Source organism: Fundulus heteroclitus, chromosome 7, assembly GCF_011125445.2.
Source record: "Fundulus heteroclitus isolate FHET01 chromosome 7, MU-UCD_Fhet_4.1, whole genome shotgun sequence".
NCBI classification, from domain to species: Eukaryota; Metazoa; Chordata; class Actinopteri; order Cyprinodontiformes; family Fundulidae; genus Fundulus; species Fundulus heteroclitus.
The window spans coordinates 42,825,978-42,850,315 of record NC_046367.1 but is presented as its reverse complement, the minus strand read 5'-3'; the positions used below and the strand labels follow the sequence as shown (position 1 = coordinate 42,850,315).

At 39.1% G+C, this 24,338-nt stretch overlaps 1 protein-coding gene across 2 annotated transcripts in view; it reads right to left on the bottom strand.

Annotated features, from left to right (window-relative positions):
* LOC105922636 overlaps positions 1-24,338 on the bottom strand; it is a 57,582-nt gene that overhangs the window by 11,715 nt on the left and 21,529 nt on the right. For both annotated transcript variants that reach the window (XM_036139678.1, XM_036139680.1), the window contains exons 7-11: positions 22,384-22,491; positions 14,329-14,436; positions 10,648-10,764; positions 4,981-5,082; positions 1,061-1,162 (exon numbers count right to left, since the gene is read on the bottom strand). In XM_036139678.1, the coding sequence (XP_035995571.1) occupies positions 1,061-1,162; positions 4,981-5,082; positions 10,648-10,764; positions 14,329-14,436; positions 22,384-22,491 (537 nt within the window). The remainder of the gene's footprint in view (positions 1-1,060; positions 1,163-4,980; positions 5,083-10,647; positions 10,765-14,328; positions 14,437-22,383; positions 22,492-24,338) is intronic.

Below are 24,338 nucleotides of genomic sequence, written 5' to 3'. Positions count from 1 at the left end.
CAGTGGCACGGTAATAACACACAAGCAAAGCAAGAGACTGTTAATATGTCCATTATGGGTTTCAGTCACTCTACTGTTACTGGCTATTTGCGCACTCTTACTCTCAGAAATTTCAAATTGCACATTTCCGTAAATGAATCCTCAAAAATCACTGCACAAAAATGACCTCACTGCCTCATTACTTGTGATTCATGAAGGACGGACTGAGCTAAGGCTCATATAACTCGCTATAGGATATAAGAGCCCTCAAACTCTGATAAAATGTTTTATTAATCTTTTGCATGCTCTAATGTGGAAAAAAATTACCCCGTAAATACTAAGTCATGTGAGTGTCATGTTACTTGCTATTTTTTTCCTTTTTCTGTACATCCTAAGCCGGGTCTGTCTAAAAGGTAATTTACCCATGGTAACACATGGTGACAAAAAGTCTTGACTCTTGGTAAGACTCTATGAGAGTAGCACCTCAGTCACAAGCTGTAACTCAGGGAGTCGCAATACCCTTGATATTTTTTGTAGGCTATGCTTCTTTTATTACTTATTTTAACATTTTCCTGCATTGTGTTGAACATCCATATTGAAACATGCTTTTACAAGTTTTTTTTTGTTTGGGGGGGGGTAATTAATTTCCTTCCACTTAACCATAATGCATTGCCTTGTTTTGGCCTCTCACATTTAATTATAAATCAATTTGTTTTTGTAAAAAGTTGCTCTATATCCCAGGAAGAATATACTGCAAGACATTATACCTCTTCTGGCTATGAAACAAACAGAAGAAGTGTCAATAGGAGGAAGGATGCAATAATCTCTTTTCAATTTATCTTTAGAACACAAGATGGGTTGATGGTATGCTGCTGTACTTTGTATTATCAGCTTTTATTTGACTGAAGAATTATTGAAAACATGTTATGGAATCAAACCCATAATTGTAAATGACAAATATGAAACTATGGCACCTCTGAAGCTTTCTTCGCCTTTCTGTATCAAGCCATGTTTTTGTCATAATCAGTCTAAGAAAAACATGTTAGACATCAGTATTGAGATGGCTGTAAAAAGAAATTACCTGACATGAACTGTTGTCGAAAATGAAACAAAAGGCCCACATAAAGAGTAAGAACCAGTAGAATCAACACAATCAGGAAAATTCGGGCCCAAGATGGAGTTTCTACAGAAAAACATAAAAATCAGTTAGAAGACATGCATGCCCAGAAGACTTCTTATATAGTCTGAAAAGTTTGTCAGTTAGCATAATCTTATGCAAAATAATGTTGTGCCTTACAGCAATGAGAAGTCTACAAATTGGACAGATATACAATTACAGTTATGTGTGCCAGACCCCAGGACAAACCCCCAAATTCCACATCCTTCATGGCCCTCCATTGCATTCACATATGTGCATGTACGTCCGATGGAGTAAGTACTTTGTTGTTTAAATTAGTGAGAACCTTTCCATATTCCCTGTGACTTCTCCAAGCGTCATTGTCAGCGGACAAGTTCTCTATTGTTCACTGTCAAAATACAGAACAAGTCTATTTTCTGCTCCATTCCAGTCCATCGGACTCCAGCCAGAGGGAAATGACCCACTATTTTCTACTAAAATTCCTATAAAAGAGTAGTGTGGGTTAAAATGTCTCTTAACGTAAGCTAAAACACAATTAAATCGTTTTAAATCAAAAAGAATAAAAAGTATTTTTTCCCCCCCCAGTGTCCTGTCTAACAATGTGGCAATAAGAATTGATGTCTTAATGCCAAATAGAGCTCGACAGATTTTGCTTTCACAAGTGGAGCAATCAGCATTCGCCGTAGTGCTCCGCTTCATTTATGCATGTAAATAGTTTTATTGTGATTCCTGCAGGGAGAATTTAAAATTTTATGGACACTACAATGGGAAAGTAGGAGAGTAAAGGAAGAACAAGAACAGAAAAAAAAGAAAGAGAAGAGGTGAAAGAAAGAAGAGACATCAGTATCAGGAACCCCTCCATCAAGCCACTGCACGCTGCAGGAAGCAACCCACCGCCCCCCATTCCACTAAGTGATGGTGCTGATCAAAGGAGCCCAAAGAGATCGATCAGATGTGGATGCAGATGCTGTCCCAAGATTAATATGATTCAACAAAAGATCTCTAAACTGATTGAAACTGTGATACATAATGCAGTAAAAACCATGTAAACAATTTTTTCCCCCAGAGGGCTTTCCTCAAAGTTACCGAGCAAGCAAACTGATGAGGAAGGTGAAATTTTACAACTCAGGCACTTTGATAAGTCCTTACATATCTTTGTCCAGAACCTCTGGACTGGTGTGCATAACCATAACGCATGAATATAATTATCAGGATGATTGCCTATGCAGTGTGGACAGATATTAGATTGTGCCAAACCCATCTTGAGTAATATTTGTCCTGTGTAGTGTACTTTGTGAAGGATTTTGTATTGTATTAGTTGTAAGTTGGTGTTTCTAGTCAATTGGAAAGTTCTTAGACATGTCTGAGCCCAGAAATTTTGTTCAAAGCTGACTGATAGATCCTCTTCCCATTTCATAATAGGAAGAGATATTGAATCATCTATTTTAGTCAGTGTCCTGTATGATTTAGACAGTAGTTTGGGGGGGGGGGGGGGTAAATCTAGGAACTGTAATTTATTAGTTGGGATTTGTAAACCACCTTTAATATGCTTAAATTTATTTCTAAATATAGATTTAAGTTGTTCATATTCCAAGAATTTATTTTTACTAATGCCATATTGCATATTTAGTTTGGCAAAAGTGATGAACTCGGTTCCGTCAAGTAAATGTTCCAGATATTCAATACTTTTATTCTTCCAGTATGTAAAGTTTATCATATTATTATTTTGTAGGATGTCAGGGTTATTCCAGATAGGTGTACGACTGCATGGGATAAGTGATGATTCGTCATTTTAAGAAACTCCCCATGCTGTCAGAGTAGAGCTGATGTTAATATTTTTAAAGCATGTATGCCGTTTTATAATTGAGCTAATAAACGGCAAATCTGAAATCGTGATATTATTGCATATTTTCTGAATAAAAAGGTTTTGGTGGCCAATACTTGAGGAAGTAAAAAAGTGCCAAGAGACAGCCTCTCGTTTCAAGATCTCTAACGAAAATACAATTAGTCCTGATTCTCAATCATCTCCAGAAATGCTGTTTGCTGCCACCAAAACTCCACCTTCCATTGCAGGGGTCTGCTTTATTCTTGTAAAATATGTTTTGTTTCTAGATAGACCGGCATGAATGGATCAAATGAAACAGACCCCAAATGTACAAAGTAATAAAGTAGTTCTAAGTTTTTGCCGGTATTATTACACTCTTTTTTTTGGAGAGCTGCTTTTTTATTTTATTTTATTAAGGAGTACCACTCATGCATAGTGTCTCAAAGCTCCATTCTTGGCCTCTTTCTCTTCTCTGTTTACCTCATACCTTGTGTTTAGCCTTCATTTTTAGGCAGAAGACAGACTTTTATGTCACAAAAATGGAAGATAGTTGCTGTAAAAATAAACTGCTCAAAAGTTGATGTTGTTTGGGTGCATTTATGTCTCTAACATCAATATTGACCTGGGATCTTAAAGTCAGTGTCTGACACTAACTGCTACAGACATGAGTGTAAGATAGAATACAGTAATCTTAACTTTGATGCACAGTTAAAATCTGTGGTCCCATCCAGTTAATCTATGCCTTAATTAAAACTGGCTTACATTCCTGCACTGCACTTTACTCTGAGCTTAACAAAACTCTAGCGGTAAGGAGTGCAAAGTGGTAACCACACGTTCTCTGTCGTTGCACAAAACTCTGGATTCAAGTAGTTTTGCATATGAGGCAGGCTATCTCACTTTCGGTGTTTAATGTTCTCTTAAAACTGATTTTTCCCCCCATTTTTACCCCCTAATTTGAGCTTTTGAGGTTTTTATTGTTTGTTTTTGTGGATATGCATTTTATTTTACATTTTGCTGGCTTTAACTTTTTATTCTGCCATAAGTTCCAGCACTTATCGAGAAACAGAGCAGAGATCACATAGATGGAAAGTAATAGCACCCCTTGGTTTGGCTGCCAGCCCTTCTGCCCTGTTTCTGCCTCTCTTCCTCCCCACAGCCGTAACGTGAGATAACAACAGAGATAGTCATATCTGAGATATTCGTTATCTGCAGAGTAACACTAGAGCATTTGGCCTTGGCAATCAACAGAGCTGAGGAGCTGAAATGCGTCCTTGTCCGAGTTGGCGTCAGGCTATAGTGACTTCAATAATATTCCCATAACAGAATGCAAAACCTCCATCTGGCACAGTAGTTGAACATGGGACAGCTTTAACTGATCCTTTCCTGCAAGTAATTTTTCAAAAATTTTAATTCTGATAATTTAAGATAAACATATGTCTACAATTTTAGTTAAAGACATCAAATAAATCATCAAACATAACATATTGTCTACTTTACATCTTTTCTCCCCCTACACTATTACTGATAAAAAACTGTTTATATATATGGAAATGCAGTCTTTTACAGACATGTGCATCTGTTTCCAGATCGTGTAGCATTCTAATGAGTCACAAACATAATTTTTTAATGAAAATGTATGATTGTATTATGTTGTTGTTATTATTATTAAAATGTGACTAAATTCAGCAACAGCTGTTTCTGATTGCCTTGTCTCAATCATAGTTACATCTTACAGATTTTCCTGCCCTGCCAAGCCCCTGTTGGACATCTAAGCTGCCTTCTCTTTTCTGGACCAAAACCTGTATAGTTTAGTTTACATGACCATAAGCCTTGCCAAACCACTGGATCTGTCTGCGGCTCTCTTTCCTGACTACACATGTATGACCCAAGCCTGTCTCCTGGTCTCAGATTTTGCCATTCTGCCTGAAACCTCTGCTGCAAGCAGCAAGGCTCCTGTTTGCATAATCTTTCAAAACAAAACTTACAAAACCTCAGAATGTAAGGCATTAGTATTAATGCAGCTGTAAAAGGGACTTACCTGATATAAGCTGTTGTAGAAAATTTAAACAAAGCCCTGCACAAATGGTAGGAACAAGCAGAACCAGGAGAAGCAGAAGGACTATGGTCCAAGTTGGTCTTTCTATAAGGAAACATAAATATCAGTTAGATCTTCAGACATGCATGTCCAGTACAGACCAGAACAGTTTATATTTTGCATACTTGTCTTTCCATGTCCAAGAGTTTCCCTCAAACCATCCAATAAAATTATTTTTGAACTATCTGAAAATCATTAGTTGTGAACAAACACTATAACACTAACAGAACCCCACTATAATAACCTTGTCAGTGTTTAACAATAAAAACTGAGAGTAAGGGACTTGTGCACGATAGAAAACAACAAACATGTTTAATTGCTTTGATGTTTGAATGGGGGGAAAATGTTTAAATGTTTAAAAGAATTGTCATTTATTGGCCTGGGACCAGTGTTCGCTCTAAGCTGTGCGCAATCATGTACTGCATCTAGATTCAGCGTACAGCAAATCTATGCTGTGCAGTAAATGAAATCCAAGCTGAACTGTAAACAATATAACAATATGATTTATAATAATAAATCAAGTTATTTTGTACCATTTTGCAATTCTGGCGAGACAGTGTTCCACAAGCTCACTCTGTGTGCACCAGGTGCTGATCGGCGCACACCGCTGATTGATGGGTGGGGCAGATGCCTTTATAGTTGAGCAGGTTGCGGTGTGCGTCTTTGTTCTGAGCCCCGTTTCAGAAAAAGGCCAATCTACCATGAGCAGAAAGCTGCTACTGTGAATATTTCTATCTCACTCTGTCATACTCAGCATTTTCGGTTTTAGAACAGGGGATATCAGCCAGGTAGCTAAACACAGCTTCTGGTCAACCATCATAAGTAGAGCGCGAGCATGAAAAAAGCCCTCATCAATGGAATACAGAAAACGCGATTCACCATGGCAATGGCAGGAAATAAGAAACCTGGAAGTTTGCATTTTTCAACAAAAAATATATTTTATTGCCATGATTAATCTGCTGTGCGACATAAAATAAAAATGTAAGGATCACTTGGTGATGACCTTCCACAGACACTGTGGTCCAACTACAGACGAAAGATAGGGAATAATAATAATAATAATAATAATAATAATAATAATAATAATAATAATAATAATAATAATAATAATAATAATAAACAAAGAACTGAAAAAAGATGTAAGAGAATCACTTTGTCTGTTTAATATTTCTTTTTTCTGCAGGGTTTAAACTAGAAGAGAGCTGAGAACTTGATATTTAATAAATGACAGCACTAGACTGTTAATAGTGAAATTATATGTGCATTATCAGTGAAACTAATATTAAGAGTATGTAACAGGTTTAAAGTCTCAGACTATATTTATCTAAACATGTATGAAGCAGTTAAATGAACAGGGGAGACGTTTTTCAAGAGAAAAGAGGTGTTACTCTTCTCAGGATGACATTGGAGTTTAATGGGTTGTATCAAACAAATTCAAACAGGAGGTTATAGAATAGCCAGGGTTGAGTAGATACATTGTCTGTTAAAGCCAACAGGGATCACTAAAATATGCGTAGACCCACCATGCCACGGTCTATGTGCCGGTTTATTTCGGTCCCACTGTTTTGAGTCGCGTTGCCATGTTAAAGCCTTTGGTCAACTTGGCCTTGCCCGTCTTGTATGACATCTTGCAACGCAAACACCTTCACCAGCCATAAAACTATAATAATGGATTTGTAAAGTAGTGTTGCACCAAGAAGGGAGGTATGGATGGGGAGGGAAAGTGTTGTGGTGGGGCCACGTTTGACCGGTTTTCCAAAGATAATTGTAGCCAATTAGAGTGAAGTCAACTTGGTAGAGTTGCATATCATTAACACACCCACCCCTTTTAACTGAGGAGGAACATTTGGGCTGACAAAACAACAAGCTGATGTTTTTTTAATTAAATTCTTTGGACAATTTACATATGCACCAATATCGACTACATGAAATGGTTTACACAGTGATGACATCGCACCATTAAGGAGTTTATGACTCAGATAAGTCCTTTTCCATTAAAAACTAGGGGATTTAAAGCCCCAGAATTTGGTTTCCCGAGGTAAACCAAAGCCTGGGGCTTTTTAATTTTCGTGTTCCCATTAGCTAGGGGGACATTTATGTAAACAAATGGTCCTATGACGTATGGGACATTGTGAGGAATAACTGTAGTACCACTCCGGTCCAGCGTGTGGTGGCAAGAAGACAGCGGTCAAAAAGTCAAAGGCAGAGAGGTTGTATTAATATCCTGCCAGACTCCGGAGAAACAAGAGGACAATGCGCAACTGATGCCCTTTCATCTCCTTAGCCCCTTTTACACCACTCCCAATCCTATTTTTCACTGCCAGGCTCCACTCTATTCTACTGTTGTTGGTGTAAATAAATATAACTAGAGCAAGCTTCTTCTGGACAGAAAAGTCTTTGCCATTAGCAAAGCTACAGGCCAGGCCAGGAGATTTCTATGATTTGATTTTAGTAATGGCTCCTTCTAGACTTCCCATCGCTTCCTCATTAAGGTTCTCAAGGTTATATTTGTCAAAGAATTATTTGGTTTTCTCAGGGGAGTTGCATTGGGTTGTGTTGAGTAGATTATAGAATTGCTTAAAGAAGCTGTTTGTTTTAGGTCAGTAATTAGCCTGATTTCAAGATTTGTATCGCTCTTGGGGCTTATTCTCTTTAGATCTACCAGGCAAGAAAATTGCCAGCTTTATCTCCTTGTTTGTAGTATCTTTGCTTTGTCCTTCTCCTTTCTTTCTCTACTTTCTGAATTGTAATAATGTTTTTTTCTAGTTGTTTTAACCTGAGTTTTCATCTCAGTTCCTTATCCTTTGAGTTTAGACCATATTTCTAGTTTTACTTCTGTTTTTACCACATCTAAAACTCATAAATAAAGTTTGAAAAAAATCTTGGAAAATAACCTTCTCACAGCCAGTTTACTAAAGATGGGTTGTGACTGGGTCTCTGAGTTAACAATGACACAAGAAAATGACACAAGACAAAGAAGCACCTTAAGATTTCTAGGATTAAAGGACTAATGTCTCAGCAGGATCTGGAAAAACTAATCCATGTGTTTATTTTTAGTCAAATTGATTACTGCAACAGTATTTTCACAGGTCTGCCTAAAAGGTGGATCAGACAGCTGCTGCCCGTGTCCTCACTAAAACTAAGAAAGTAGAGAACATGGACCCGGTTCTGAAGTCCTTCCATGGCTCCCTGTATCTCAGAGAATAGACTTTAAAATACTGCTGCTAGTCTATAAATCCCTGAATGGCTTAGCACCTAAATACATCACAGACTTGTTATCAGTGCATCAACCCTCCAGACCACTCAGGTCTTCTGGCTCCAGCCTGCTATGCAGAACCAGAACCAGAACCAGACATGGAGAAGCAGCAGTTAGTTCCTATGCTCCCCTTATCTTGAACAAACTTCCAGAAAACTATAAAAGTGCTGAAATCCTGAGCTCTTTTAAATCAAGATTAAAAACACATTTGTTTAGGATTGCCTTCGACTCCTCTAGTTAAACTGTTTTACTGAAGCATCATTAGTTCAACTTTGTAGTCCATGACACTGTAGTACATGACACTGCTGCCTTCATGCAGGGACAGCCTCCCTTAGCATGGTGCTCGGATATGAAGCCTGGCCACATCTCACTCATCTTTCTTCTTGCCTATGGACTCTGGAGGAGAAGGTCCGTGCTGGGGAAACCAGCCATCCATGCTGTCCGCATGGGACTCAAAGACTCACAAGCATCTACAAGGTCGACCAAGCTAAGTAAAATGGGCTTTCTTTGACACTAAATTCCCGTAGCTTCAATGGAGCAACAACGGAGGGAACCCTCGTTGTCCTCTGCAGAGCGGAGGATCTGATTGGCTCAGAGAAGTGCTGGCTGCATCGAGCTAACCTTTGCAGAATGCTGACTCCAGACAGTGTGGAGCGGCCTCCCGCCTGCAGCCGGCTCAGGACCCATTTTCCCAAGTGGAGAGCAAAAGCCGAGCTAAAATTGCCGTTGCAACTGGGTTACAGACCACATGAAGGACCCCGGAGCAGCCTGCTCCAACCACCACGTTCCGACTAGGCCATTGCCGCAGAGTCGCATGGTCGCCTTCACCCTCCTTACTTCCACTGCTTCCAACTGGAAGAAATTTACTTAATGCATTTTCACAGTGTCTTTAAACACATGGAGCTAACCGACCTAGATCCTGTTAGCATTTTGAAACTATGCCATGCCGATGTAATTTGAGTGTGTTTTCACGGTTATAACAAACGTTATCTCCACGAGGGTTTTATACATTAATAAAATATTAATGTTTGTGTTATCCAGTCCGCTCATTACAACCAGAATAAATTTGAAGCTTTTTAAAATTAGCACCAAATGTCCGCTAGCCTAAATGCTATTAGCTTCCGGTAACTTTCGCAGTTCCTGGATATGCGACTACTATTTGTTTCAAACATAATGTTTGTTTTGTTTCCCTCCATCATCATTTGATAGTGCTACAAGCATTATTACCACATTAATATGGAGTATCAATGTAGATTTCGACATTATTTAATATCAATGGTGTTTTTGTATAACTTTAGGATTAACCGATATTAGCGACCGATAGCTAAAGTGACCCCTAGTTTCCCGGCAGTATAATCTCATTAATAAAATCAAGCATCCCTAAAGTTAATAATTTTACTGAGAAAATCATTGTTTAAAATGTTATTTGATCAAATAATGTTTTGTTTAACTCAGGATGTGCATTGTGAATAAGTTGAAACACATAAAAAATGTTGTTCTGAATTAGTTAAGCTAATTTAAGATCATTTCATGTTCCTTCAGATGAACTTTGGTTCTTGAACCCAGATATGCAGTGAACCAGGATTCACTGAATTATTCTTATGATGATGATCTACCACTTGATTTTGTGTTTGGTTTCTTTTGTTTGTACATAGTTCCTTAGCTTATTTTTATCTTTATTTTGCTTGGTAGTTTTAGTTAAGCTTCACTGGCCTAGTAGAGAGGATTTGTTGATTTAAATATAATAATTCAGATTAACAGCATTCGGTAGTGATGTTCTCTGGATGTTCATTTTATTTCTGTTGATAAATTCTTGAACTTGAAGAGAAGCTGTCACTCCTTATTCTATATGTGTGCAGGGTGCGCTATTAAAAGAACGCCAGTGTTCGAATCATTCCTTTTAACTATTGTCCTAATATCAGCTCTTGGGCCAATATTCATTGGACATTACCTAACAGATAGTTATTTATTAAACATTAAATAACTTTAAACAGTGTGGAATAGCACAACAAGCTCATGGTCCATTGTCTGAAATTATCACTATGTATCCAATGAAAACACAAAAACCTAATATGTCAGACATTTGGGGGAGTGGTAGCGTAGTGCTTAGAGCAGTGCACTTGCACTCTAAGAAGGTTGCAAGTACCCGGTTCAGTTCCCACAGCCTGCACTCTGGCTCCCTGAGCAAGCCCCTTAACTCTAGTTTGCTCCCCAGGTGCCGCACAGTGGCAGCCCACTGCTCCCCAAGGGGATGGGTTAAAATACAGAAGTGAATTTCTTCATTGTGAGATCAATGATGTTCAATTATTATTATTATCATTATTAAGATTGACATTGTTGTAAAAGGGACTTACCTGATGACATTGATTTTCGGAAATTATGAACAAAGTTTATATAATAACCTAAAACAATCAGCAGAAACAGGACAATCCCGCCAACTGAGGCAATTTTCTCCCATTTTGGAATTATGTCTATGGAAAAAAAACAAAGACAAGTTAAGATCTTGTATCTTCAGTACAGACTTGGCATATCCAAAATATGTTATAGGTAGTATAGTTATCTTAGAGTTTCCTTTAAACATTACAATACAATCATCTTTTTTTGCATTTATCTTTGATTTGAGCAGGTAAACAACAAATAATTATTATTTTTGTTTAAGTAGGTGTTTGTGAGAGTGCACTTGTATATGTAAGGTTTATCTGTAAGAAAAATGCTCAATAATAGTTTTGAGGAGCCCAAGACCCCCCCCCCCCCCTTACCTGACGCCGCCAGATAGATTTGCTCCGCATATCCATCTGGAAACCTTCCGTTGAAGTAATTTTGGGAAGGGGCGAAAATACTGGTTAGCTGATTGGCCTATGTTGGTGATAGACGGGCCAAATGAACCAATCAGATTCGTCGTTGCTCTGTTACGAGCGACGACGAAAACACAACCACAAGCCAAGCTACTCTTGCTGCTGCAGGTAAAGGCTCGTTAGCTCAGCAAATAAATACTCTGTAATTCCGATAAAACTTGCTCGATAGCCACGCTAACGCTAGTTTCATCGGCTGAAGCCTCCATGTTCTTTAGGCTGAACTGTCGCGCTTCCCGTTGCGTCACACCTCAACTCGCCTCAAAGCCAACGCTGATTGGACGTTCGTTTGGTGAACGGCTCCAAATTTTCTTTAACGGAGAGTAGCCAGACTGATCTGCGAGTGAAACCTTGAAAGCTCTCGAGATCAGGATGGTCTCACGAGGCTACCCGAGACCATTCCGAGCTTGGATCAGTTAACCAAACCGAGCCGACCGTTTACACACTACACTATCTCGGTTCCTTGGTTGCTACATGCCTCCTAGTGACAATCTGCGGTACTGCTACTCTCTGGGATTGAAGGCGGAACCAAGCAAATCAAAACGGCGGCGCCCGTAACATTCAGGATGTTAGGCTTGATATTGTGATATTTCAGTGTTTGCGGAGAGTCAGGGGAAGAAGGCAACCATTGGTGAATTTACTTGAGGGAGTCGGCTTTTGGTCAGTGGATGAGACAAACGAACGTCTAATAAGGATTTACAGACGCCGGAAACAATGACAGACGCTGAGGTTCATCACGTTGCTAAGCAGAATCATCTCTGGAAATCGTGTGGCATGGTAAGGAAGCTAGTGTTATTATGAATGTCTGAAATTTGTCTGAATGGAGTATGAATCGGGACGTGCAGCCAGACGCGGTCTGCTCATGCGCTCTTTATCAGATAACCGGGCCAAAAAAAAAACAACAGACCGAGACCACCCCAGGAACTGGTCTGCATTTAGCGCGGTCCGGTTATGTCTAGCTCGGTTCAGTTCCGTCTGCTTACCGTTTACACTCGAGAGTTATCTCGGTTACCGAGCTTGTACTGGTCTCGGCTCGGTTAAAAAAGGGTAAACGGGGTATTTGTCAATTCTGGTGCCTTGAGTGCACGTGTATGCAGACTAAGACCTTTCACACATCTAACAATAAACAGTGGTTTACATCTGTGGAATCTGCAAGAGGCTTACAGCGGTGGGGGACCAGGTCCCATAGAAGCAGACATGGAACAAGCTCAACAAGGAGTTAAACCAGCTAAGAAACTAACACAATTAGCTAAAACAACTTTTCAGCTGACTCCCCTGCTACAGTTTGAAATGCTTTGAGAAACATCAAACCCGTCCACCCACCCTGAACAGAATCCCCACCTGGCAAACAACCTTAGCAGCTTTTACTCCAGGTTTGACAAGCAGCCATTTAAACCTTTCACCATATTGTCCATATCGTGCTCTGAAATAAAAGTGGCTCATACAACACCAAACACCTTCCCCCTCACATCCCCACCTGGATTTAGGATACATGGGGAATATATTAAGAGGCTCTTTTAGTGTCAAAAGTCCAGAAAACATTAAGGATCTTAAATTATCTGTCCTTACTGCCAGAGAACCTGAGCTGACCAAATGGCACTCATATTTTCAAGAAGTCTCTTGATCTGTACGCTCCACCATCATCCTGGTCTCTAACACACACAGGAAACACACCATCCAAAGGTTACATGACCCCATGCATGTTGCCCTGATATCTTTTGAGCATCCGGATCCCTGATGGTCCCCCAGTAACCTGCTGGGGCTCATGAAGGGATTCAGATAGTAATAAAACTAGACACAATAAACCCAGAAAATACTGTGAGTTACCCAACTCACAGTACTGGCCTCCATCTGTCCGTATATCTCCAGCATTCTGGTACAAATATCTTTTACTGCACAACAACCCAGTAGCCCTGCTCCTCAGGTGTGTGTTCTCTCCCAACTCCTCTTCTCTCTGTACACAACTAACTGCAAATGAGCAGGATCTATCTAAGACGCTCCTGAAGTTTTCAGATAATACCACCGTCATTGGTCTGATTAAGCACAATTATGAATGTGCGTACAGACAAGAGGTGTATCAGCTGGTCAAATGGTGCAGTTCGAACAACCTGGAGCTTAACTTACTAAAGCCAGTTTGAGATCTTTATTCATTGCTGCAACATTCTTTCTACTGACATTCATCCCCTGCTTTTAACCCATCCTTTAGGGAGCACTGATCAGCGGACCAGGAGCATTCATTGGGCTAAGGTTCTTGCTTGGATTAAAATCCAGAACTTTGCAACCTCTCCAGGATGAAAGTGCCCTGCTGTCTAACCACTTGTCTACGGTGTGTTTGCAATCAAGCCATGAGGATAAATCAGACTGAGTTGTAAGCAAAGAAATTGGAGATGTTTATAGGCACCAAGGAATGCCCCCCTCAGTAGGGTACTGTTGCTATGAAGCCAAGCTAGACCAGACTTATCTTCCTCTTTTGCCTGTGGACCCTCGAGGAGAGAGGCGTTCACACTGGGGAGACCAACCACTGATGCGGACCGCATGGGGCTTAGAGACTCACAACCATCTACAGGGTCAACTAAACTGAGTGAAGTCTGCTTTTTGTGAAACTAACATCATAAATCAAATCAGTGTTTGTCTGTCCAAGCTGCAGGAGAAAGCTGACCTGGGAGCCAAACCACTATTCTGCAGGAGTACAGAGACCCCTCGTAACATATTGCACACTAACTGTTTAGACTTTTACCTCCAGGTTGGTGCTAGAGATAGTTATTTGACAAAACTAGTAGTTAAAGAGACAATTTCCTCACCTTAGGTGTCACTGTGATGAACAGTTAACAGAGTACCAAAATCAATACCAAGATTATTTTGACCAATCCAACCACATCTTCCATTTATATAGAAAGCGGTGTGTATACATATTTCCAAACAGCAATTTCTGTTTTCTTTTTTTGTATATTTGTGCTTAAAGGTCTGAATTAAAGCAGAAACTGAGTCAAGTTTGTTATATAAACAAAAAGTGGCTATTAAATCTGATTCCGAATTGTAAAATTAAGACAATGAGACCATGGCATCCTGCAACCTTGCTTGACTTTTGTGTATCAGGTCATGGTTCATTGTCTAAAATAGTCACAATCTTCCAAAAAAAAAAATCTTACAAAACTGTAGCATACTTTTGTAAAAAGAACTTACCTGACATGAAATGTTCTCGGAAATGAACAAAACGGCCTCCAGTGACCAACATGGGAAACGTTAGAATCAGAAGAAGAATGATGATTATGGACCAAATTAAATAAATTTCTATGAAAAAACATAAAGACAAGTGAAAGTCTTAGAAATACGTACATGACCTGTACAGACCTCTTATATTTTTATATTTTTTTTAGTTTGCATCATTATCTTTATATATGTCAGAAGTTCCTTTAAATAATAGAACTCAGTTGTGATATGCTCCAGTGTTATTGTCATAGGGTAAACTTTATTTCAGTATTTCTTAAATAGCCATGTTATATGGTTATGAAAAAGACCAAAAACCGTTTAATCATGATGAAATAAGCATGCATCCTGATAATGTTTTGATGGTCCTATTTGCTATCAGGTGCGATTAACAAGTACAAACAGACATGCTGACATCTACTGGAAGTAGCGCAGAACTATCATAATGCCTGTTTGCTTAATTTCTAAATCAATTGTAAATATGCTGAATCAAGCCTGACCCTCTGCAATGCCTCTCAATAAAGCCGCAGCTTGGCATGATCAAAGACCAACCGTTATTAATTAAATAAACCAATCTACAAAAACCTCAACAGCCTCATATCAAAACATTTACTCATATCATTCTACCCTGCTGTCACATCTGAGCCTCGGCAGGTTTAGCGTCCGCTTTAGTAAACACCAACGGTCATACTGTATTCCTGGTAAGATTCCAGTCGTTTCCCTCTTGGAATAATTTTTGTGTGTTTTTTTTAACCACTGGATCTTGAACCTTTCTTCATTGTTTCACAGGGAGATGCTAATAAGCGTTAGCTGTTCCTTGTTTTAACCTCTGCTGTGCATGTGCAGTACGTACTTCCGATGAACTCGGAAATAAACAAAAAAGGCTTTATTTACTAGCAAATTGAGAAAAAACAAAGCATAAAACACCAAAACAAAAACTAATACGCCAGGAGGACATGATAATCTTTAATAAAAACTTTGTATGCAACCAGAGTGAGCTACTTACATTTACATTTAAAAAAAGTCAAATAACGTGGCTTTGCACCTTTAAAAATTACAGCAAATGGAATAAAATGTGTTTCATAACAGTTGTTGCATTCTAATTGTAATTAAAATTTTGCCTGATGGCACAAATTAAACAATAGCTACATGCACAAAACTCCTTGATTGGATTGATATTCCAATAGTAAAAGAAAACATAATCTGAATACATTGTTTATATGGGCACACAATCCCTTAATCTGATCATGATGTGAGTTTACAAGCACCAGCTTTTATTCAGAATAAAAGCAGGTGTGACAAAAGTTATTTACGACTGTGCTGGAAAAAGCAAACAAATGCAAAAGTTTGCGGCTCTGTGTCTTCTGGGCACCCCAACATTACCCACACCTTGTTTTAGGTACTCTCATCAGTGCTGTTTTCAAATTCTGTGCTCTTTTAAAGTTTCTAGTAAAAAGGCTGTGTTGCCAACAGACCAATTTTGCTTCTCAGACATAGTAACACGTCCTGCACAGGGTTCTCAGTACCAGAACTTTTTAATTGCAATTTCCTCTATCAATATCCTTACATTAGGGAATAGATAAGAACTTTTGCAACTCTTACGTCTAGATTATTTTCTAGCAAGGTGACAAAATCTGTACAAAAAAGAACCAGTGACTAGAAGTTGGAAAAAATTTGCATGGCTACAAATAATGACCATGACTACTTTGCCATGGGACTTGAGCTTCTTCAAACTGAGACTGACTAGAAGCACCCTGTAATTCCAAGTAAGCCTGTTGCCAAGAAACCTAATCTAAATAGCCCATGAATTATTAGCAACCTAAACACAGAATATGCTACTACAATGATGTATAATTTATGGATTTTGCTAATAAAAAACATCTTTATTTGTCACTGAAACATACATTCCAATGAAACATCCTCTGCATTAACCCATCCCTTAGAGAAGGGATGGGCTTCACTATGAAGCACCCAGGGAGCATTCTAGGGCTAAGGGTCTTGCTCAAAGACCAAGATTGGCAGTCTGAGGGAGTTGAACCCAGAACCTCCAGGACAATACGTTACATTTTCCTACCACTAGGCCTCCAGTCCCATCACTTCCAATTGTATCTTAAATCTCATTCAAATTTTACTTTCCCAGATTATTAAAGGAGAAGGCTACAAAGTCAACTCCTCCTGGCCAGTAGGTGGGGCTCCTGGCCGTTCTCATTCCAACCTTCAATTGTACTGTTTGCCAGCCAGTTTCCAGGTCCACCAAATACCAAAGATGGAGGAAAAAGAGAAAAGTCAAGGGAGGAGTCTTTTGTGGTATATTACTTAAGTCGGCACCAATAATCACTGTACTGTTATTGCCTATTTGCACACTCCTCTCTCGGGAATATCAAATTGCACATTTCTGTAAATGCAGCCAGAAAATAGGGGAGTGTTGGCCTAGTGGTTAGAGCAGCGCGCTTACACTCAGAGTAGGATGCAAGTACCTGGTTTGATCCCCAGTGCTGGCACCCTGGCTCCCTGAGCAAGACCCTTTACCCCAGATTGTTCCCCGGGTGCTGCATATGGCAGCCCACTGCTCCCCAAGGGGATGGGTTAAAAGCAGAGAACAAATTTCGTTGTAATGTATGTTTCCATGACAATAAAGATGATATTACTATTACTAAAATAGTTACACAAAAGTACCTTATTACCTTATTACTTCAGATTCATGGAGGATGACTAATCATGGCTCATATCCAGGGGTGAGGCCTTAGGGGGGACATCATGCTCTTGGCCCAGCATTCTGAAGGGACCGGATAGGAGGTAGGGCTCAGGAAAGCCGTGCCCCTGGCACAGCCATGAGGCGGTCAGGACATGGCTTACCTATGATCACCCATCTTTAAACAGGGCTTATATACTGTATGTCTGATTCAGGATGGAGTCATGGTTGCTAAAAAAACTTACAAGACTGACTGATGTAGTTATGTAGTAGGTGTAAAATATTGAATAAAATGCTGCGCTGCATGTCTGGCTTTATATTCACTCTCACATTTAACTTTGTGACCTTCAAATTTACAAGTGGATTCCCGATATCGTCTCCAAGTGCATTTTAGGTAAAACACGTCACCAACTGTATACCAACATCATCATCTGTCACAGATAGATGAGGTGGAGTATTTTTACAGACTAGGTTAACATGAGTGAAACTTCATATAAGCATAAAAGTGGAGCCACAAAGCAAATATAAAAGGAAAAAAAAGAGCAATGAAAAGCCAAGTTACAAAAACTGGACACATTTTGTTTGCCATCCTGGAGATGAACTCGACTTTTTGGTTGGCAGTGATTCATGTTCGCAAAAGGGCTAGCACAGCCAGGGAGCCAGGTTGATTACAGGCAGCAATTCTAACAATCACACACGATTTGTAAGTTAGTTTTGAACTGTTGGCGGTTGGAAATTGTAGCAGCCCAACTGCCAAGCTTATGTCCAATTCTTTCTCTCTCGGTGCTACAGTGGTGATATCAGGGACTCAGTAGTAACTGCTCAAGGGATGAGTCAGAACTTGCGTCTGTCAAACAATGCCCCTCCTTACCCACACTGGACACTGGAAATGAAAACACCTGCAGCTCTCCTCCAGCTACAGGTAACACCCAGAGCGCGGATGATGAAACCCTTCCTTTGGAATGTTTTCTGACTAATTGGGGTAATTTTGCTGAGAACATCCAGGATGGCAACATTGAAATATATATATATTCGGAAGAGGGGCCCATGGAGACCCAAAGGTCCTTTCCCCACTGACAAGGACAATCAATGTTTTTCAGAAAGTTATTAAACCTCTGCCGCTAAAGTTGGGATCAAACTTCCCTGCAGCTGGATCTACTATTCCCTCAAATTAGACTACTTTTACTGTGAGCCTTGCTGGCTTTTTGCAGACCGAAATGCCCCATATTAAAACAATGCATGGGCAAAGGTAATAAGAGACTGGAAAATTTCAGGTCTACCATTACGTAACCATCTTTAAAAATGACATGGATATCGCAACAGATAACAGATCAATTAAGTGTTTTCGGGTTTTCAAGCCACTGTGGGTACATCAGCATAATCATCAGCGTCAGAGTTTAAAAACCATAGCCTGGGCGTGCCTGTTATGTTTATTGCACTGCTCGTAATCTCAACCTTGCTCTTAGTTCTATGACACTATAGAGAGCATGTACAACTTTTTTGGTCACAGTATCAAACAATGGGTGCTTCTCAGAGAGTTACTGATGAAAGTAATCGGAACGGTCACATTAAAACGCCTATGTCCCACTCGCTGGTCATTCTGAGATTATGCACTTTCTGTGTAAAGGCACAGATATGGAGAGGCCCTCGACAAAATATCCCTGACCAGAGACAAAAAAGGGGAGTGTAGTGAAGCATATATATATATATATATATATATATATATATATATATATATATAAGCCTTCATTAGCTTCCTGTTAAATCAACAGGAACAGAATGTAAAATTCTCCTCACGTATAAAGCCCTTAAGTAGAATGGGAGGCAAATCCTTTAGCTATCAGGCTCCTCTCCTGTGGAACCAACTCCCAGTTTTGGTCCGTGAGGCAGACGCCCCGTCTACTTTTCCATCTAATGTAGAACAGATTACTGGATCAATGTGTGCTTCTGTGCTTTTTTGTCTCTCTTGTTGTGTCTCTGCTCTGTCTTCTCTAACCCCCAGTGGGTCGAGGCAGATGACCGTTCATACTGAGCCTGGTTCTGGTTCTGCTGGAGTTTTTCCTCCCTGTTAAATGGGAGTTTTCCTCTCCACTGTCGCTTTATGCATGCTCAGTATGAGGGATTGCTGCAAAGCCATGAACAATGCAGACGACTGTGGCTCTACGCTCTTTCAGGAGGAGTGAATGCTGCTTGGAGAGACTTGATGCAATCAACTGGGTTTCTTTAAGTAGGAAATGTTTTGACCAATATGTATGATTTGATTGACTTTGTAAAGTACCTTGAGATGACATGTATCATGAATTGGCGCTATATAAATAAAACTGAATTGAATTGAATTTAATATGTTTGAAGCAATTCAATCCAACACAATGCTGCAAGCAGGAGATGCACATCAGAGCACATAATTCCTCTGCTTTGTTTGCTAGGGATCGAACATTTCTCATGATGATAGAAGGAAGTACGGGTCTGTATCTCCTCCTCCATGTATGTTGGCTTTCCCCCACTTGTTATTCCTTTGTAATTCTTTTGCTATTTCTGGTCGACTTCCAGGATTCATGGATTGGTTAGCCACAGCTACAGTAACACCTTATCCCTCGTATAGACAATGGATTAACGCTAGTGGCCTTCATCATTTCTCTGAGCAAATACCATGTTGAGAAGGATTGACATCAAAATGGTCCATAAAGTGGTTACATCCATAATTGAAAAAAGCGAAAAGAAAAACTGAAGCATACACAAACAACTAGACAAATATAATATATTGAAAAAAATTGTGCGTAAATCATCGTAAGAAAATTACATGTCAGAGTTACTTCCTAATTGAGTAGGAACTTGCTGTGTCCCTAAATACATGGATGAGAAGATTGATAATGTCTGTCTGTCTATCTATATATCTATTCTAAAGGTGAATGTGTCTGAGAGTATAATGTGCATAAGTGTGAGGAGAATGTATGCATGAGGATTATTTGTGTATGTGAGAAGAGAATGCATGTATATGTGAGTAGTATATATGAGGAGTATGTATATATGTATTTGAGAAGTAAAAATATATGTAGAGAAGTAAAATATATGTATATGAGAGGGAAAAAACATGTATGTGTAAGAAGAACACACACGTGCGTGTGTGTGTGTGTGTGTGTGTGTGTGTGTGTGTGTGTGTGTGTGAGAGAGAGAGAGAGAGAGAATATATGTTTATGAAAAATGTATATATATTTGTGAGGGTGGCAGAATAAATTATGGCTTTTATGGCCCCTTAGAGGCTTTGGTATCAGTCCCTTTGCAAGTGATATGACAAATTTTACATAGATAAGTCGTCTTTCACAAGTAATGATGAAATAAGGTACTTTTGAGCAATGATTTTGAGGCTACATTTACAGAAATGTGCAATTGATATTCCTGAGAGAAGAGTAATAACAGTACGATGATTGTAACATATGATGGACTTTAAAAGTGTGGGAACTACTACCCTGGACTAACTAGCATTATTTGGAAAGTCTACCTGTTGGCTTTAGGGTCACGCCTTCCGAGCTACAATCTGGGTCCTTCATCCCATGTCACACAATGCAAGTTTATTCATCAAGCACTTTTCAGTAACAACACAATTCTAAGTGCTGTAGATAAGCGGGGGAGGGGAGGGGGGTTACTGAGGAAAGAAAGCATTACAGAGACAGAAAAAACATTGCGGAGGAAAGCACATTCCATTGGAATAGTAGCAGTAGGTTAGATATATATAACACTTGTTGGACTACAAACCTTAACATTAACAAATAATGGCAATTCTAAACAAAAGGAATTTGTGGTTTCTGCATTTTTACAGTCCTCTGGGAGTTTGTTCTAGATAAAAATTAAATGCTGCTTCTCTGTCTTTGAATCTGGTTCTGCAGAGTAGGCTAGTGTCAGAAGACCTTAGTGGTCTGGCTGGTTGATACACACAAGTCTGTGATGTATTTAGGTGCTAAGCCATTCAGGGATTTCTAGACTAACAGAAGTATTTTAAAGCCTGTTCTCTGAGATATAGGGAGCCAGTGGAAGGACTTTAGAACTGGGGTGATGTGCTCTACTTTCTTAGTCTTAGTGAGGACGTGGGCAGCAGCGTTCTGGATAAGCTGCAGTTTTCTGCTCAGCTTTTTTGGCAGAGATGTGAAAACACTGTTGCAGAGATGAATTTGACTAAAGATATATAGCACATGCACTAGATTTCCCATATAGTGAGACATTAGTCTTTTAATCCTGGAAATGTTCTTCAGGTGATAGAAAGCTGAAGCATGTAATGATGTTTATATGCTTTTGGAGCTTCAGGTCTGAGTCCATCACTACACCTAGATTTTGTGCCTGATCAGTGGTTTCTAGCTAAGGGAACTGAAGCTGTGCACTAAATCTTGATTGCTCAACTATCCAAAAATAATTACTTCAGTTTAGTTTTTATTCAGTTGGAGAAAACGTTGGCTCAGCCATGCATTGATTTTTTCTAAGCATTTACTCAGCGCTTGAATAGGTTCACATAGTCACCTGGTGACATGGTGATGTAGAGCTGTGTCGTCTGCATAGTTATAGTAGCTGATGTTGTTGTTTGTTGTCTGAGCAAGAGGGAGCGTGTAGATATTGAATAGGAGGGGACCCCGGATGGACCCTTGGGGAACCCCACATATGATTTTTTGTCATCTCTGATATAAAGTTACCTACTGACACAAAAAAGTCCCTGTCCTTTAAGTGGGATATTAAAAACGTCTTTTATATTATATTATAATATATATATATATATATATATATATATATATATATATATATATATATATATATATATATATATATATATATATATATATTATTAAAATTATTAAAAACGTCTTTTCAGACAGTGTTTGTATAAATTTGCATTGCCTACAAGCTTTCAACTATGGAGATGTTGGGGGAAGACTGGGTGGTACAGACTACAGGGGGAAACTAGAAAAAGATCTGGGTACACACCCTATGCTGGAAAAATGTCCCAGTACGCTGAGGAGTAAAATATAAAAGTGCTAAATACTACATACTGGTGCATACCAGCCAACTTACAGCACTGGAGATGACGAAACAAAAATATTTAAAACTTAGTGATTCATTGTATTCTTATTCACCCTTGAAAGTACATTGGTTTTAACCTGGATTCAGTTCCTGACCATTTAAATATTGAAAACGCTGCATGTAAGAGAATCCAACCCATAACTGTATGAAATGACTATGTAACCATTGAAACTCTCAAGCTTCCTTCACCTCCCTCTATTAGCTTAGGGTTAGGGAAAACTCAAAACCTCAGTGTGTTACAGATTAGGATTGATACTATTGTAAAAGTGACTTACCTGGTGACAAATATTCTTGGATATGAAACAAAACATCCCCAGAAAAAGTAAGAACAGCTAGAAGAGCCAGGATAACCAGGATAACTAGAAACCAATTTGAATACAATTCTATGGAAAGAGTAAAGACATGTAAAAATGTTAGTCACACATGGCCAGTACTGACCTCTTATTATTTATAAAGAAATGTTTTAGTTGCAAATTTATCTTTACCTATCTCAGTTTCCTTTAAACATTAGAGTACAATTGTATTTGAACTTTGTGAAAATCTCTAGTTCTTAAAATTAGTAAGCATAAATATTGTTTTTAAGGTTTTCTTTGTATGATCATCATAGCAAGTATAAATATGCAAAAGTACATAGTTGGATAGTTGTGATTGTGACACAAGATTTTGTCCAACAAGTTGCATTTTATGAACCTAATCTACTTACAATGCATTGGATGAAAATACACATTGTGTTTTTCTTCAAGGAAAATGCCATTTTAATAAATATTGAGACAGTTTAGTCCAGGGCGATGGGGAAAAAAATCCTTTCTGCTACCTTCATCCATCCATTTTCTAACACACTGTTGGGGTCGCGAGGGGTGCTGGTGCCTATCTCCAGCTGTCAATGGGTGAGAGGCAGGGTACACCCTGGACACATCGCCAGTCTATCACAGGGCAACACAGAGACAAACCATTCACCCACACACTCACACCTAAGAAGAATTTAGAGAGGCCAATTAAGTAACAGTGATGTTTTTGGACTGTGGGACATGCAAACTCCATGCAGAAAGACCCAGGGCAAGGGTAGGACTCAAACCCAGGACTTTCTTGCTGCAAGGCAACAGTACTACCCACTGTGCAGCCCTACTTTCTGTTACCTCTATTGTTCAAATGATTCTCCATGTCTACACGCATTTGAACACATTTGAATAGGTCTCTTTTGCCTCTTGTTTTCACTCTTCTTTATTAGCCTTACAAATTATCCTCCATGAAATATTAAGTTAAAATTTAACTGACTTAATTTTTTAATATTTCTATCAAAGTAGATATGTAAAAATGTTTTTAAAGCAAACTTTCAACCTTCAACCTTTTAACGTTGCTTAATGTTTCAAAAGATGTGAAACTATAGCCAGGAGTCAAAAAGGGGAGCATATTAACATGTTTACAGTCAGGCATGTTCTCTTTAATTAGACAATGGGTCTTTTGCAGTCACATGACAGCAACACACCCTGGCGCCATGTTGGGGGGTAACAGGGAAACCTGTCAACTGCACAAAGTTCAGCTGATTTCAATCACTCAGTGATGACAGCACGATTATTACATGAGTAAAATGGATATCCAGAGTAAAGATTAGAAGCTTTGTAGAGAGAAACTCAGCAAGGATGCCAGAGACTGGTAATCGGCAAAGCTGACCTCAATTAGCAATGTAGATCCAAATGCATTAGCAGCTGGACAACCAACCCACGCTATTTCCATCAACAACTAATGTGGACATAATTTGCTATCTTGTTAATGGTGTCAGTGCCTATACATTTGAAGAATCTCATAACTATAAGTTACTGGAGGCTCATGGACTTTTTGCCAATGGTTGGGTGCAATATTTATATTAATTTCAACCAGAAGGGTGCACTAACACTGCTGTCACAGCAAAGGTAAAATGCCAGTAATATAACATGTAGGCAAACTTTTTGAAGTTTACAACACTGCAGTTATAGTTTTATGTCAGTCATTCAAAACTCTATTTTTAAAGGGCTTAAAAAATTTTTAATTTAGTAAACAGGGCTGCGCTGAAAAGGATTCCTCTTTCAGCCTATAACTTTATAACACCCCATAAGTCTGACACCTCAGTTTGAGGTTAGGAACAAATGGCTGGCCGTTCTCCTTCAGAATTCTTTATTGGACAGCAGAATTCATGGTTCCATTTATCACAACAACTCTTTCAGGTCCTGCAGCAGCAAAACAGTCCCAGACC